At 34.6% G+C, this 17,624-nt stretch overlaps 1 protein-coding gene across 14 annotated transcripts in view; it reads right to left on the reverse strand.

Moving 5' to 3' along the window:
* Positions 1–17,624, reverse strand: part of CARF (calcium responsive transcription factor) — a 94,620-nt gene that overhangs the window by 75,358 nt on the left and 1,638 nt on the right. For 9 of the 14 annotated variants that reach the window (XR_010944309.1, XR_010944308.1, XR_010944307.1 and 6 more), the window contains exons 2-4: positions 15,171–15,336; positions 2,946–3,057; positions 2,257–2,481 (exon numbers count right to left, since the gene is read on the reverse strand). Coding sequence is in view for 8 of the 14 variants with exons in the window: in XM_067740942.1 (XP_067597043.1) it covers positions 2,257–2,481; positions 2,946–3,014 (294 nt within the window). In the remaining 6 variants the exon portion in view is untranslated. Of the gene's footprint in view, positions 1–2,256; positions 2,482–2,945; positions 3,058–5,722; positions 5,822–15,170; positions 15,337–17,065; positions 17,604–17,624 lie in introns of those variants that run through there. The other 5 variants (XM_067740943.1, XM_067740944.1, XM_067740948.1 and 2 more) reach the window with 5 other exon arrangements.

Here is a 17,624-nt window from a genome sequence, read left to right on the forward strand (position 1 = left end):
ATTCATTCTTAGAAAATAAGAGTGCTGTGGTTATTTTTAAATCCAAATAAAACACATATAATAAAGTTATAATTTATTCAATCATATGAAAATTTCATAATTAAGACTGATCTGTGGAATATCCCCTTAATTTTGAAACTGTTTCCCAAGCACAGTGGAAAAGCATCTCCTCCATTTTCTGTTTCCTTAGCTTATTCCACCTGTTACCTAAAAACCTATTTTTAATTCATATAATTTGACAATGGTGATGATAATACTACTTTTTCTATTACCAAAAAAAGTAATTATCTTTAATCTTTGCTATGAAAATAAACATAGTTTTGAAGAGTCATCTGCTGCAATACATTTTCTTTGAGGCCGACCATGAAAATCACCAGAAAATCTTGGCTAATGAGTAGTTTTATATTTACTGTGCTCTTTGTGTACAATATTTCTAGTAAATGAAAAATATCATCCCTGCTTCACTCCAAAACCTCCTCTCATCCACTGCAGATTTACCCACTACAGAATCTTTACTAGTTCCGTGAAAGCTTCTATGTGAAAAAAATCATACTTCAAAACAAACAAACAAAAAAGTCATTTTTTACAAAAAGCTCCACTTGGTGGAGACTTTGATAATGGGAAGACTATGCATATATGGAGGCTGGGGGTATATGGGAACTCTCTGTATTTTCTTCTCATTTTGCTGTGAACCTAAAACTGCTCTTAAAATTAAAGTCTATTAAAATAAACAATAAAAACAAAAAATCTCCACTAAGTTTCCCGGAATATCACCACCTTCTGATCTTTGGTTCTTTGGAGAAGATAGCTTCTAACACTCCATGTTCCTTACATTTATTTTCATGCTCATGCCACATGTTTCCTATTTCACAACTTCAAGCAACCCTCTGTATCATCTCCTACCGCAAACAATGTAAAATCACCTTTATAATCACTTCAGATAGAACGTTTAATACAATTACAAAGAGAATGGGAACTCGAACTTTTTTCAGACCCAGACAAATAAGCAACTTTAACATGCTTTTTAGGAAAGGTACCATGTGTAAAATGATAACCCTTCATACATTTAGACTCTTTTATCCTTCCATTAGAACACACAGACTTTCTAAATGTTCTGATAGAAACTAGAATAAATGTCAAATAAGAGGGGAAATTACAGAAGTATTTCATTTTGAACATGAAATATTAAAATGTATTGGTTCACATCTAGATTATTTGTTGCATATTAACCTCTGCTGGTGATGCAGTATGATTACAGAAGCTTACCCTAACTTTGCATTTCAGTCCTGAAGTAAGCCCAGAAATATGTTGAGCCTGAACATACACACAAAAAAGTTGTCTACAGTCAGCCACCTCTCAACCAATTACTCTCAATGCCCAAATTTAGCTGAATTATAAGGGAGCAAAAGGACATAGATTAACTCTAGAATGCTCTAGACTAGAAACAAAAATAAGAATTTTGGGTTATATGCTTGCCTACTTAAGTATAATTTATAATTGAAGTTATGATTTTAAAAATAATTTTTATTATTGAATTAAAATTTGTTGTAGAAAATTTGGAAAATACAGGCAAACAAAGAGATACATTATTCTTCATATTATTACTGATATAAATATATTATTAGTCAGAGAGCAATTTAGAACTTTTTCTCATTAATTTTATTTGAATCAAAACCATCTATCACCACATCTATTCAACTGTGAACTTGGTCGTACATATTTTTGGCTAACAGTTTAAAGCAGCACTGTCAACTTTATGCATTGTTATTCACATGACACCTACATATCTACTTACAAAGATCAGTAAGGGTATGTCTAAATTCCATTATTCCACTGGTACTTCCATTGCTTTCTTTTTCTTCAAGAAAGCATACCAGCATGTGGCACACAAATCAATAACTGAGATGTTGATAGAGCAAACAACACTGAGTTCAGTCAAATGTATATACAAAAAATAAATGTAAGTTATATGTAAGCTCTGGGACTTTAGCACTGGTGACAGATTATATTACATTTCCAACTGATCTCAAAGTACCAGTTTGCCTAGACATAGTAGCTGGGACCTACTGGTTTGAAGTACTCTGTAGTCCTGAAAGGAAATCTTCTAAAATCCTTATATAACTTAAAAATGAATGTCATGGAAACAGTATTTTCAAAGCAATGTAAAGCAATAGTGTGAAGAAATTAAGGTCATCTAGTAAAACTAATACATTTTGCCAAATAGCAGAAAACTGGTTATTTTAAAAACGTACTCACCATTTGCTCATTAGAATCCCCCAATGACTGCAGCTCATATTGAATAGGTTGCCCATTTTGGTCCACTAGGTGGAATTGCTCTGCAGAAAGAGTCTGCGTCTGAGTCAGGGGCCCTGGTATATTCTGTGATGTGAGTGAATTATCCACTGCAGTAGTAATGGGTAAAACTCTAGGGGAACCATCTTGTCCAAAAGAAGGCTCACTGGAGTCCATACAGCTTAGATGCTTTTGCAAAGAAAAAAAAAAATCACTTGAGTGTTTGTAAAATAAGTTACAATTTTTAAAAAATAGAATGTTTTTAATAAAAGATGGAGACACATTCATTTTTCAGTTAATTATTCACTTTACTTTTTGCAAGGGTTATCAATTCACAGACTGATATAGACAGAAGTTCTTAAGTGAAACTGTTGATTTTTATTATATTTTATTTCAAATAGTCCAAAGGAATACAATGTGAAATGATGAAATATTTATAATTCAATATGCAGATTTTTCTTTACATATAAACTTTCACAAATACATTAAAGCTCTATATTATAAAATTAAATGATAGAATTATTAAAAATTAAATGTTAAAATTCTTGAATACATTAAATATAACACTATTCCTTAAACATAAAAAATCCAATTGCATGCCGCTTTCCCTTTAAACGGAAAAAAGTTCCCAGTTGAATCCCTACTTCAAATACCTGAGAATCGGTTTTTGACTCTTCGGAATCATTATGGTTGACTCTTAATGAATCAACAGACTGTTCCATGCTGGTATCATATTCAATTCCATTTTCTTCTATTATTTAATACCTGAAAGATTTTAAATATCTGATCAACTAAAGCACTTAACATTTTAATAGAATGTTTGTCTTAAATAAATTTCTCATCTCCCCTACTGTGTTACCCTATACAATTTAGGTTAAATCATTTACACCCTATAAGATCAATAAAACGAACATTCTTGTTAAATAATTTGCAAAGGCACCAGAATAAATTCAAGACAGAGCAAAAAATTAGTGTTATGTAGTTTCCTCACCCTATCCTTAATTGCACTCATGTACTGGTTTATTAAGGTTGCTGCTATGTGACAGGTACTGTTGTTACACCCTTTCAAATTCTTCTAAAATTCTCATTTTACAAAGATGTAATCTAAATAAAAGCTTTTAATTTTATGAGGTGTGCCCTATCATAGCATTAGATAATTTTAAAAGAGATCTCTTGGTACAGGAGGAGATTATATACATACAACTCTTACCATAACATACAATTATACCACTTAATATTAGCATGACAAGCTTTGAAAATGAAGAAATATGTATTCTAAAAAGGTTGAGCCACTTAGGTCTAGTACAGTCGTTTTCCACTGGTGGTGATTTTGCCCCCACACATACCCCCAACAGCCCCTAGTCGCCTGGGGATACTGGGCAATGTCTAGAAACTTTTTTGGTTGTCACAACTGGAGGGGGTGCTACTGGTATCTAATGAGCAGAAGTTAGGGGAACTGCTAAACACCTTGCAACGTACAGGACAGCCTCCACATAAAGATGTCAATGGTGCTGAGGTTCAGAAACCCTGGCCTAGTATAGTATAGTGACTAATGGATTCTGTATGATCTAAAAAGAATGATGTTTTATGACTCAAAATTGGAGTAAAGTCAAAATGAAACTGCTGAAGAACACCACTGAAAAATTTATAATATAAAATAAACTTCATAAAATCTTTTTTAAGAACCCAACCCTATAATTTTATTTTTCGAAAGACAGCATAAATTATTTTTTAAAAATCTTTAAAATTTTATTTTTAAATTTACATGCATTAATTGAACTCTTTTTTTGATGTATAGCTCTATGAATTTTAACACAGATAACCGTCATCACAATCGGGATACACGATAATTCCATCACTCTAAACCCTAATTTACATTTATACCTGTATTTAAGACTTATTTAGTATATGTACTTGGATACAATGAAAACTTATTTTTCTGTGATAGCATCCAAACATATATTTGTAAAATTAACCATTTCAGAAAATCTGCAAGGTTTGCTATTTCATATCTTTAAGATATTATAAATAATTCTACTCAAATATAAATTGTAAAATGCTATAAAATCAGTCTTATTTTTAATATATAACTATAAAATATCTTAAAATTGCTTCTCCTTAAAGATTTTAAATTATCACTTGTATTCTAATTTAATGTATTACAAAAATTCCAAAAACCTGTAGTTACCTCTAGGGCTATAAAAGTAAGAGCAATTTTAGTTTATAACTTCCTGTTCTGTTTTGAATTTTTTATACTATACATATATTACTTAAGATTAATATTTTATAGAAGGGGTTTAAAAAATAGAAAGGAAGTTTCACTAATGCCAATACAGCAGATTAGACACTGTAGAAAGCTCTCTTGCTAGAAAACAAAAAATAGAAAGTTGATGTAAAACAAAACATTTCGTGGCTGGGAGCTACTATAGGAAGTAACAAAAATGAGAGGCCACTCCCTGCCCTCTCCCACTCTGCCCACCCCCCCACTCCCCAAAATAAAAGCAAAAGCTGTGATCTAAAACCTAAGTGATGAGCACAAGCAAGGAGGAAAATTTCAAGGGCAGTGCTGCTAATAAACACTGTGCCTGGGAAATGGGCTTGGATAAACAGCTGGTAGGGGAGGAGAACTTAAAACTCCCAAGGTAAGACTAAGAACCTGAAAGATCCTGGTAAGCCAATAATGTACCCTGGCTTCTGGTGAGAACAAATGCAGTTATTATTTGGAGGAACACAAACACAGTTAAGACTTTAGTTTCCTTTCACATTAAGATCAATCAAATATAAGCTTACAATCAAAGAGTGCCAAAAACACAAAGAAATAAGCCATCATAAGAAGGAGTCAGCAGATTTAGATCCCCCTAAAAACTTCAAATATTGGAACCATGTAATACTGAATATAAAACAATTATTTAATATTCAAAGAAATAAAAGAATGAGTCATAGGAATAAGGAAGCAACAAGAGACTATCAAAAGTTTCATTTGAAAGAGAACCAAACAGAACTTTCAGCAATGAAAAATGTAATTACTGAAATTAAAAAGTCAATGGATAAATTAAGTAGAAAGTTAGAGGCAGAAGAAAGAATTACTAAATTAGAAGACAGGCTTTAAAAGTTACCCAGGGCTTCCCTGGTGGCGCATTGGTTGAGAGTCCACCTGCCGATGCAGGGGACACGGGTTTGTGCCCCCATCCGGGAAGATCCCATATGCCGCAGAGCAGCTAGGCCCATAAGCCATGGCCGCTGAGCCCGCGGGTCCGGAGCCTGTGCTCCGCAATGGGAGAGGTCACAACAGTGAGAGGGCCGCGTACCGCAAAATAAATAAATAAATAAATAAAAATTACCCAGAATGCATCATAAGTAAAACAGAATATTAAAAAATACAAAGAACACACTTCAAACTAGGAAAATAGAAGAAGAAAGTATAGCATACCTATAATTGGAGTCTCAGAAGAATAAAAAGAAAAAATGGACGAGAGACAATATGTGACGAGATAATGGCTGACCATTTTTCAAAACTGAAGACATGAATCTACAGATAAAGGAAGCACAAAATGTACCAAGATAAATCAAAAGAAATCCATACCAAATGTAGCAAAGTACAAAATTCTAAAGAAAAACAGAAAAAATCTAAAATGCAGCCAGAGAGATACGATCACCTACAGAGTATTAACATTAGATATACATCAGACTATTCAATAGCAACAATGGCCATAGAAGTCACAAGAATAATAAAAAACTAACTTTCAGTATATAATTGTATATGCTCAAAGCTACTTTTTCACAAGAGGGTGAAAGACATTTTTAAGATTAAAAAACTGAGTTTATAATGAACAGATCTTACACAAAAGCAATTCCTAAAGAAGTAGAAAATAAAAATGATACCAGAAGGAAGTCCTGAAATGCTAGAAAAATGGTAAGCAAATAAATTAATAACTCTAAGAAAAACCTAAATAAACACTGTCTGTATAAATAATACTATTACAATTTTGTGTATCTGTGTTTTAATGATAGAAATAAAATACTGGAGAACTAAACAAAATAATTAACTCAAGGGGGTGATGACAGATAAACACAATACATCAAAACTTATAAGATGGGGCTTCCCTGGTGGCACAGTGGTTGAGAGTCCGCCTGCCGATGCAGGGGACAGGGGTTCGTGCCCCGTTCCGCGAAGATCCCACATGCCACGGAGCGGTTGGGCCCGTGAGCCATGGCCGCTGAGCCTGGGCTTCCGGAGCCTGTGCTCCGCAACGGGAGAGGTCACAACAGAGAGAGGCCCGCGTACCGCAAAAAAAAAAAAAAAAAAAAAAAAAAAACCTTATAGGATGCAGGGAAAGCAGCTCATTCTTCACAATTTCAAAAATCACTACAAAGCTAAGGTTTACGAAAGAATGTGGTACTGACATAAGGATAGACATGTAGATCAACAAAATAGAATTGAGAGTCCAGAAATAAACTCATACATCTCTGACCAAATTATTTTCAACAAGGGTTCCAAAAGCATTCGATGGGGAATGAAGTCTCTTCAACAAATGGTGCAGGGACAATTGAATAGCCGCATACAACACAATTAAAATGCACCCCTACCTCATAATATATGGTTGACCCTTGAACAACACAGGAGTTAATGGCACCAACTCTGCACAGTGGAAAATTCATGTACAACTTTACAGTTGGCCCTCCATATCTGCAGTTCTGCATCTGTGAATTTAACCAACTGTGGATTGTACAGTACTATACTATGTATTTACTGAAAAAAGTCCAAGTATAAACGGACCCACACAGTTCAAATCCATGTTGTTTAAGGGTCAACTGTATACCAAAAATGAACAAAAAGGGATCAGAGACCTAATAAGAGCTAAAACCATATAATTTTTAGAGGAAAACAAAAGAATAAAAGCTTAATGACCTTGGATTTAGATATGACACCAGAAGGATAAATGTCAAAAGAAAAAAATAGATAAATTGGACATTAGCAAGATAAAAGCTTTTTGCACAAAGGATACCATGACATGAGTAAAAAGACAAGCCACAGATGGGAGAAAATATTTGCAAATCAAATATCTGATAAGGGTCTAGAATATACAAACGTCTCTTACGACCCAACAGAAAAAAGACAACCCCAGGGACTTCCTTGGTGGCACAGTGGTTAAGAATCCGCCTGCCAACACAGGGGACAGGGGTTTGATCCCTGGTCCGGGAATATCCCACATGCCACAGAGCAACTAAGCCTGTGCACCACAACTACTGAGGCTGCGCTCTAGAGCCCGCAAGCCATAACTACTAAGCCCGCATGGCACAACTACTGAAGCCCACGCGCCTAGAGCCTGTGTTCCTCAAGAAGAGGCCACCGCAATGAGAAGATTTCAAAAATCACTACAATGAGAAGACCATACACGCCGCAACTAGAGAAAGCCCGTGCACAGCAACGAAGACCCAACGCAGACAAAAAATAAATTAAATTAAATTAAATTAAAGATAACCCAAACACACCTACTAAAAAATGGACAAAGGGGTTGAATAGACATTTCTCCAAAGAAAACACACAAATAGTCAACAATCATATTAAAGATGCTCAAGTTCATTAGTCATTAGGAAAATGCAAATCAAACCAACAATGAGATACTAGTTCATATCCACTGTAAAGGATTTTCTTTACAAAATAAAGAGAAAATAAAGGTTGGTGAGAATGTGGGGAAACTGGAATCCTTGTGCATTGCTGATGGGTAAGTAAAATGGTGCAGGTGCTGTGAACAATTTGGCAGTTCCTTAAGAATTTAAACATAGAATTACCAAATGAAAACAATTCCACTGTAGGTATATACTCAGAAGAATTGAGATGTAGAGAACAAATGTATGGATACCAAGGGGGAAGGCGTGGTGGTGGAAGGAACTGGAAGATTGAGATTGACACATATACACAATTGATACTAAATATAAAATAGTAACTAATGAGAACATCCTGTATAACACAGGGAACTCTACTTAATGCACTGTGGTGACCTGAGTGGGAACGAAGTCCAAAAGGGAGGGGATATACATATATGTATGGCTGATTCATTTTGCTGTACAGTGGAAACTAACACAACATTGTAAAGCAACTATACTCCAATAAAAATTAATTTACAAAAATAAAGTTTAAAAAAACAGATAAAAACACCTGAAAACAGGTGTTCAAACATAAACTTGTATACAAATGTTCATAGAAACACTACTCATAATAGCCAAAACTGAAACAACCATAATGTTCATCATGTTCATCAGCTGATGAATAGATAAATAAAATGTGGTATATCCATAAAATGGAATAGTATTTCACCATAAAAAGGACTGAAGTACTGATATATACCTCAAAAAAGTTATGCTAAGTGATAGAAGCTGGACACAAATGGTCACATATTGTATGGTTCCATTTATAAAACATATCCAAAATGGGTAAAATACAGACAGAAAGTAGACTGGTGGATGCCAAGGCTTGGGGGAGGGGAGAAGAGGGAGCTACTGCCAACTGGGTACAAGGTTTTATTTTGGGGTGATAAACATTTTTTGGAACTTGATAGGGGAATTAAGATTTTGCAAGCCACGTAGCACAGCCAAAAAAAGAAAGAAAAAAAGATATGCAGCTAGCAAATAAACAATGAAAATATGCTAAACAGCATTAGCCATTAGGGAAATGAAAATTAAAACCACAATTATATACATCTATATACCTATTAGAATATTTACAATTTAGAAGATTGATTATATCAAATGTTTATGAAGATATGGAGCAACTGGAACTCTCATGTATTCCTGGTGGTAATGTAAACAGTATATTCTCTTTTGAGAATCACTTTGGCAGTTTTCTAAAAAGTTAAACGTGAACCTAATTATGATCCAGCCATTCCAATTTATGTATTTACACAAGAGAAATTAAAGCATATGTGCCGGACTTCCCTGGTGGCACAGTGGTTAAGAATCCGCCTGCCAACGCAGGGGACACGGGTTCGAGCCGTGGTCCAGGAAGATTCGACATGCTGCAGAGCAACTAAGCCCGTGCGCCACAACTACTGAGCCTGCACTCTAGAGCCTGCGAGCCACAACTACCAAAGCCCGCGCACCTAGAGCCTGTGCTCCACAACAAGAGAAGCCACCACAATGAGAAGCCCGCACACCGCAATGAAGAGTAGCCCCCACTCGACGCAACTAGAGAAAAGCCCACGCGCAGCAATGAAGACCCAATGCAGCCAAAAATAAATAAATAAATATTTTAAAAATCCTATTTAAAAATAAATAAATAAAGCATATGTGCCCATATATCCCATAGAGGATAGTCTTCTTTTTTTTAACATCTTTATTGGAGTATAATTGCTTTACATTGTTGTGTTAGTTGCTTCTGTATAACAAAGTGAATCAGCTATACATATACATATATCCCCATATCCCTTCCCTCTTGCATCTCCCTCCCACCCTCCTTATCCCACCCCTCTAGGTGGTCACAAAGCATGAGCTGATCTCCCTGTGCTATGCGGCTGCTTCCCACTAGCCATCTATTTTACATTTGGTAGTGTATATATGTCAATGCCACTCTCTCACTTCGTGTCAGTTTACCCTTCCCCCTCTGTGTCCTCAAGTCCATTCCCTACGCCTGCATCTTTATTTCTGTCCTGCCACTAGGTTCAGCAGAACCTTTTTTTTTTTTGATTCCATATATATGTGTTAGCATATGGTATTTGTTTTTCTCTTTCTGACTTACTTCACTCTGTATGACAGACTCTAGGTCCATCCACCTCACTAGAGGATAGTCTTTTTAACAAATGGTGCTGAATAAAGGGACATCCACATGCCCACCCAAAAAAAAAAAGTGAACCTAGATACAGACCTTATGTTCTTCAAAAAAATTAACTCAAAATGCATCATAGACATAAATGTAAGATGCAAAACTATAAAACTCCTAGAAGACAACATAGGAGAAAACCTAGAGGACCATGAGTATAGTAATGATGTTTTAAGTATAATATACAAAAGGCATGATCCATGAAAGAGATTATTAATAAGCAAGACTTCATTAAAATTAAAAACTTCTGCTCTGCAAAAGACAGTATCAAAAGTATGGGAAGAAAAGCCACAAACTCGGAGAAAATATTTGCAAAACATGTATCTGATGAAGGATTTGTATCCAAAATATGCAAAGAACTCATAAAACTCAACAATAAGAAAAAAACCTAATTTAAAAAGTGGTCAGGGCTTCCCTGGTGGCGCCGTGGTTGAGAGTCCGCCTGCCGATGCAGGGGACATGGGTTCGTGCCCCGGTCCAGGAAGATCCTATATGCCGTGGAGTGGCTAGGCCCGTGAGCCATGGCCACTGAGCCTGCGCGTCCGAGCCTGTGCTCTGCAACGGGAGAGCCCACAACAGTGAGAGGTCCACGTACAGCAAAAACAAAAACAAAAAAAAAGTGGTCAAAAGACCTGAAGATACACTGCAGCAAAGAAGATATACAGATGGCAATTACACATATGAAAAGATGCTCAACATTGTATGTCATAAGGAAACTGCAAATTAAATCATCACTGAGATATCATAACACACCTATTAGAATGGATAATATTTTTAAAAAACCCTCTATTAGATGTTGCCAAATATGTGGAACAACAGGAACTCTCATTGATTGATGCTTGGGATACAAAACCGTACATACAGCCACTCTGGAAGACAGTTTGACAGTCTCTTACAAAGTTAACCATAGGCATACCATACAATCCAGCAATTGTACTACTACGTATTTACCCAAATGAGTTGCAAATTTATGTTCCACAAAAACGTGCATGGATAGTTATAGCAGCTTTATTCACGATTGCCAAAACTTGAAAGCAACCAAGATGTCCTTCAATGAGTGAATGGGTAAAACAACTGTGGTATATCCATACAATGAATTATTATTCAGTGATTAAAAAGAAACAGGCTTGGGAATTCCCTGGTGGTCCAGTGGTTAGGACTCAGTGCTTACACTGCTGTGGGCCTGGGTTTGAACCCTGGTCAGGGGGCTAAGATCCCACAAGCCGTGAGGGGCAGCCAAAAACAAAAAGAAACAGGCTATGAAGGCACAAAAAGACAAGAAGAAACCTTAAATGCATACTGATAAGTGAAAGAAGCTACATACTATATGATTCCAAATATATGACATTCTTGGAAAGGCAAAACTATAGACAAAATATCAAGATCAGTAGTTGCCAGAGGTTGGGGATGTGGGAATTCATATAGGTAAAGCGCAAGAGATTTTTATGGTGATGAGATAATACTTTATGATACTGTTATGATGAATACATGACATTAATCCATAAACCTGTACAACACAAGGAGTGAATCTTAGTGTAAACTATGGACTTCTGTTCATAATAATGTATCAGTATTGGTTCATTAACTTTTAGAAAATGGACCACACTAATACAAAATGTTAATAGTAGAGAAAACTGCATGCTAGGATGGAGGGGAGAGAAGGTAGGGGAAGGAATATGGAAGAAAGGAAGGAAGAAATCTTTATATTACCTGCTCAATTTTTCTATAAATCTAAAACTTTCAGAAAAAGATAGTCTGTTAAAAAAAAAAAAAAGGAGCAAACAGAGTGTCTGTAAACTGAAGCCAGTAACAAATCATAGTATATGAACTCCAAAATTATCTTGAAATTTTAGGTTAAGTTACCATACTCTGAACAATGTTGGAGTTAGGGTGGACAAGAAATATATTATTTTTTCATCAACTTTTAAAACAAAAACTGAGAGGGTTTTGTCAGTAAAAATGTATAAAATAGCTGAAGACAGTGTTCTGTAGTCATATGCTCTGGGTTTGAATTTCAGCTTCATACTTACTTGTCAAATTAGTTAACTACTCTGAGCTTTAGTTTTTCTCATGTGCAAATTGGCAATTATACTGCATCTCCCTCAGAGGGTCGTTATATTAAACAAAATAATGTGTGCAAAGAGCTTGGTGCAGTTCCTAGTACAGGGTCAATACTCAATAAATTATTTCTGCTACTTATAATTATGCAAACTAAGATAAAAAATTCACCTATCTATAAATAAATTACTTGGTTCCTAAGGACAAAAATCTGTTAAATATCAGTCATCTCATTGATGTAATAAAAACTTACCTGGGCTTAGTATAAAGCTCCTAAATATACTTTTCTATACTGTCTTTGAAAAATTGCAAAAAATTTTACTTTCAGATGACTAACAAGTTCTATTTCAATATTACTGTTTAGTTTAAAAATTCACACATCTGATGAATGTAGTAGAAAAAGAACACAGGGTCAGTCTAGATTTGATGAAAAAAAACAATGTTAACTTCCCTGAACTTCAATTCCTAGTTTTTTAAAGATCCCATTCAGTTCTTAGATTTTATGTTTCTAATAGCTGATTATCTTGATGACTTTTAAAATTCATTTAACTATCATTTATTGACTGACCTCTAATGTACACTGAGTATAAAAATAAAAGAACTCTATTCAAGAAGAAAACTTTTACAGAGTTAGATCCAATTGAAAATAAAGTCCTACTGAGAGACTTATTAAAACTGAAATAATTGCTGTCAAGAATGCAACTTAGGGCTTCCCTGGTGGCACAGTGGTTAAGAATCTGCCTGCCAATGCAGGGGATATGGGTTCGAGCCCTGGTCAGGGAAGATCCCACATGCCACGGAGCAACTAAGCCCGTGTGCCACACCTACTGAGCCTGTGCTCTAGAGCCCGTGAGCCACAACTACTGAGCCCGTGTGCCGCAACTACTGAAGCCCATGTGCCTAGAGCCTGTGCTCTGCAACAAGAGAAGCCACCGCAATAAGAAGCCCACGCACTGCAACGAAGAGTAGTCCCCGCTCGCCGCAACTAGAGAAAAGCCCTTGTGTAGCAATGAAGACCCAACACAGCCAAAAATGAATAAATAAAATTAAAAAAAAAAAGAATGCAACTTAATTTTTTAAAGTGTATTAAATACACTGAAATATTCACTGTCTAAACATGATCACATTAAGATTAGAAATATTTTTGAGACTTTATTTTGATTTTTAAATATAAGCACTATTATGATAGAATACATGACTATGAATTTAATTATCATAGCTACAAAATAATTTAATGTTTATTGAACGCTTATTATACTTAATAATTATTAGCCAGAATTATTAACAATCACTCTGCTATTCTGTGATATAGGACCCATTAACAACATTTTACAGAAAAGGAAACTGAGGCTCACCAGTAAAGGTTATAAGGTTTTCATTTATTGAGCACTTACCATAGTAAAGCACTAGGCTCAGTGTTTTATACATATCATTTTAGTTAATCCTTTCAACAACCCTGTGATTCAGTTACTTGCTCCAATTTACACATAAGGAAATAAGATTTAAGCAGTTAAGTAAAGCCAAAGATTACAGATATACTAGGTGGCTGAGCAAGAACTCAAACCTACATGCATTGATCCCAAAGCCCACTCTTTATCATTACAATGGGAACTCTTTCAAGGTACCAGACAAACCTCCCTCCTTCATTAGTCATGGCTTTAATATATTTTTTTTGGTAGGTTAACAAATTAAAGATGCTAAAAGAAATTCTTTGTTCATTTTTGTTCTCAACTTTTCCTGGTTGAAATTTAATTATAGGCAGTACCTAACACACAAAAGCCCTCCTGCAAGCAATCTAAAGATCTCTGACCTCCCGAAAAAACTAGCATTCTAACTATGCAGGAATTACAGCCCCTGAGAAAATATTCTGTAAACAGATCCAAAAATGGATCTCGGGACAGAAAGGTAAAAAGTGAAAATGGCTTAGGGGAAAAAAATTCTAAAAACTTACTCTCAGTTTCCTGGTAGGTGCCCTGATTCCATTACAAATTATCCCTACTGATCTAAATTTTTTTTCGTTTTATTTACTTTCTCTTACCCTATCTGAAATTTCATCAGTGAAATTTTCATTGGAGTTATCAAGCATTTTTTCTTAAAAAGAAAAAATTCTGGAGAGATTATCAGTCATTATCAAATTTGTGTAAATTTATATAAATATAGCTTTCTTCCTTTAAGATGAGTTAAAAACAGTTACCCCGAAAAGTTTAACTTAGAATGCAACCTCTATCCATTCTAATAGGTGCATTTGAGGCTCAGAGCACCTAAAAGGGATTCTGCAGACCTGAGGTAGATGCTGCAGTGAACAGGGAAGGCAGGATGAATGCCCTGGGGAAGTTCACTAGTGAAGGGGTGGGATAACACAGGAAGCTTGCCAAATATAAACCACTTACTTCAGAACTTTGCCCAGACTGGGAATCTGCAAATGGAAGAAAGAGAACTTCTTTCCTACTATCTTCTGGAAATTCAAAACTCAAAATTTTCCTTTCAGTATGCAGTACCTCTATACTATGTGTTAAACAAGGTTTTAGTGTTTATTATATGGAAAGGTGGGTTTCAATATCTGTTGACCTAACTCATTGTTGAACTGGAGATTAAAAGTACATTTTTAAGTTACAGACATCCTTTTCAAAAAATAATTTGAATGAAGTGAAAAGTATTACTCCTTCCTCCCCTAAGTCTTCCATCAATTTGCATTACACTCCTCAATCCTGACAACTGTAGAGTGACTTAAAATACCCAGTTTTCCCACCTAACCTCAATGTCAGCGCATGCTATAAATTATTATCCCTAACTTTCAATTAACTATGTCAAAGTAAAGTTCCAAAGAATGTAGATATTAAGATTAAATAACTAGGTATAAAATGTTCTTTTCCAACTGGTAACCATAAACGGAACAAAGTACCTATATATAAAGTGTAACTTGACTTTTTCATTAATATGTAATAGACAATAGTTAACTTTTATAGAGCCGTTACTTTCTATCAGTTAAAAATAAAATTATTACCTTCATGAAGGAGCTTGAGTTTAAATTCAGGTCTCAAGCATTCTACTATCCCCAGAAATGCCCTCTCTTTTCCACTGAAGTTCTTCCTTTGGGGGGCACTAAATCATGATGGTTGGGGCTTCAGTTATGTGAAAGCTATAACTATGTCTTCACAGCAGCATTTTTTCTGTAATGAGAAGGTATTCAATGTATATTTATTTTCCAACACATAAAGCAAGCTACTAGATTTTGTTCTGCAGGTTTTACTATAAAATAGCCATTACCAGCCTGGTATAGTTTACCCAGCAATTGACTCGGTTAAAGTGAAGTAAAGACTAGGACTGTCTTTATGAAAGACTGCATGTGTCCAGGGGTTGGTGACTTAACCGGTGTTGGGGATTTGGACTAAGGCCTTGTTTCAACTCTCACATTCTGTAACTACTACAGAAACAAAAACGTCCACAGTAAATTGCATTTTTCTCCACAATGAAAATATTTACTAACTGAACATATTTTGGAGCCACAGAAGCTTGAAAATAAGGGCTTCCCTCCTCATATCCCATCCCCTATAAAATCCTAGAATTAAATTGATAAGCTTATTTCTTAAGTAGTATTGGGATTGGATAAAGAGAACAGAAAGAAAAGAGAAAGCATTAAATATATAACCTAGAGGGTTAGTAATAATTGGAGTTCAGAAAACATACTAAGGCCATTAAATTTTGCTGGCAAACTGCTTTCTAGAATGTTTCACATCACATTTTAAAAAGTGAATTTTACCTTATACCTAAAGCAAAGATTAGGAAGAATTAGAAGTTCAATGTTTTAATTTATAGCAAAAAAGGGCTTTTATTGTTTATACATATTGAATACATGGCAGAGGGGAACACACTAGTCAGGCTGTAGTTACTCAAATCTCTGTAGACCAAGTTGGGGCTACTGCTGTTTTTTGATTTTGTTCAACAGCAAATCTATTTGTTCAAAACATTAAAGGTAATTCTCAGCTGTAATTTCTTAAAAACTGTCTTAATATTTGATTTTTTCTTTTTTTAGTTTTCCCGATAGACTTTTGTGTGGTAAAATTTATCTGTTAAAACCAATAATCTAAGAGTAAATCCCCAAACAGGCTAACTGAAGGATGAAGCCACTTGAAGTTTAGAGTTTCTCTTAATTCTAGGCACTTTGGTTAATGTCTCAAGATTTAAAGGATATTGAAATCTTATATTTAAAATCAGTGTCTGACCTTATTAACTACATTAAAAAATACTGCTCAAAAGTACTTTAGAAAATAAAATTTCCCTCATCTTTTAGGGTAGGTAAACAACACAATGTTCCTTCTATGATGTATACAAAATTGCTATGAATCAGTGGTGTCAAAAATTAAATGAAGACTCCTAATTCACAAATATTTTATAGAGTAATTTATTTCTTAAAAGATGGGTTTTGCAAGTTGTATTGTGTTAGTTAAATCAACATCAAAATGTTAAATGTATGCAAATATATATAAACAATCTATTTCAACTTTTCATTTTTCAGTGAAAAAAATTTTAAGCTAGTGTTCACAATGTCTCTTTTCCTTTATCTAAGGTTTGCCCTCTCTATAAACTTCCCTGTAATCTTGGTTTCTACCCATTTCTTACCCTGTACATACATACCTCTTTTTACCTCTTTGCTCTTTGAGGGATTTACAAATTATTTCATTTAATCCTCACAATGACTCTAAGGTAGAGCTTATTATCTATTTATAGATAAGAAAACCAAAGCTGTCTAGTAACTTGGTTAAGATCACAGAACATTAGAGCTCAGATTCAAAACTAAGTAGGAAAAAATCACCAAAACCAATTAGGACTCCAAAGCCCACACACTGTCTTTATATCATACCACATCATGCCATTACATACAGAAAAAAAAAAACCTACAATAAAGAGAAATATTTTCCAAGCTGTAGTTCTCCAGATAATGCGTCTTCGTAAGAAACCTAGTAAATGAATCATGTAGGAAATCATTAGAACCAAAAGCTTGAAGTTAATATTCTAAGCAAAGTTAAGAAAAACACTCAGAGTAAAAATACTAATTACTCTTAGGTATTACATAGAGGGAACACGAAATACAACACATAAGCCACTGTTGAAAAAACACCAAAGCCATCATACTAGGTGTTCAGGTATCTTGGAATGCTTGTTAACTAATTTTCCCTTAACTAAAGGTCTCAGTCAAATGAAGAGTATTTTAGTGAATTCAACATTTCTGCTTTGTAAATTGAAGTTTTATCTTATTAAGCACATATTTAAGTTCTGTATCTTACCGATCATAGAAAATTTTTCCATTCGAATTAGGATCAACCTGTATTGAATATCAGGTACAGTATTTTCTTATTTTGATAAATTTCAAATTAATGATAGTTAAAAATGAATTAATCTACTGATTACACATTTAAAAATATATTTTAACCAATGATATATTAACAATTAAAAATTA

This window comes from Pseudorca crassidens, chromosome 6, assembly GCF_039906515.1.
Source record: "Pseudorca crassidens isolate mPseCra1 chromosome 6, mPseCra1.hap1, whole genome shotgun sequence".
In the NCBI taxonomy this organism is placed as follows: domain Eukaryota; kingdom Metazoa; phylum Chordata; class Mammalia; order Artiodactyla; family Delphinidae; genus Pseudorca; species Pseudorca crassidens.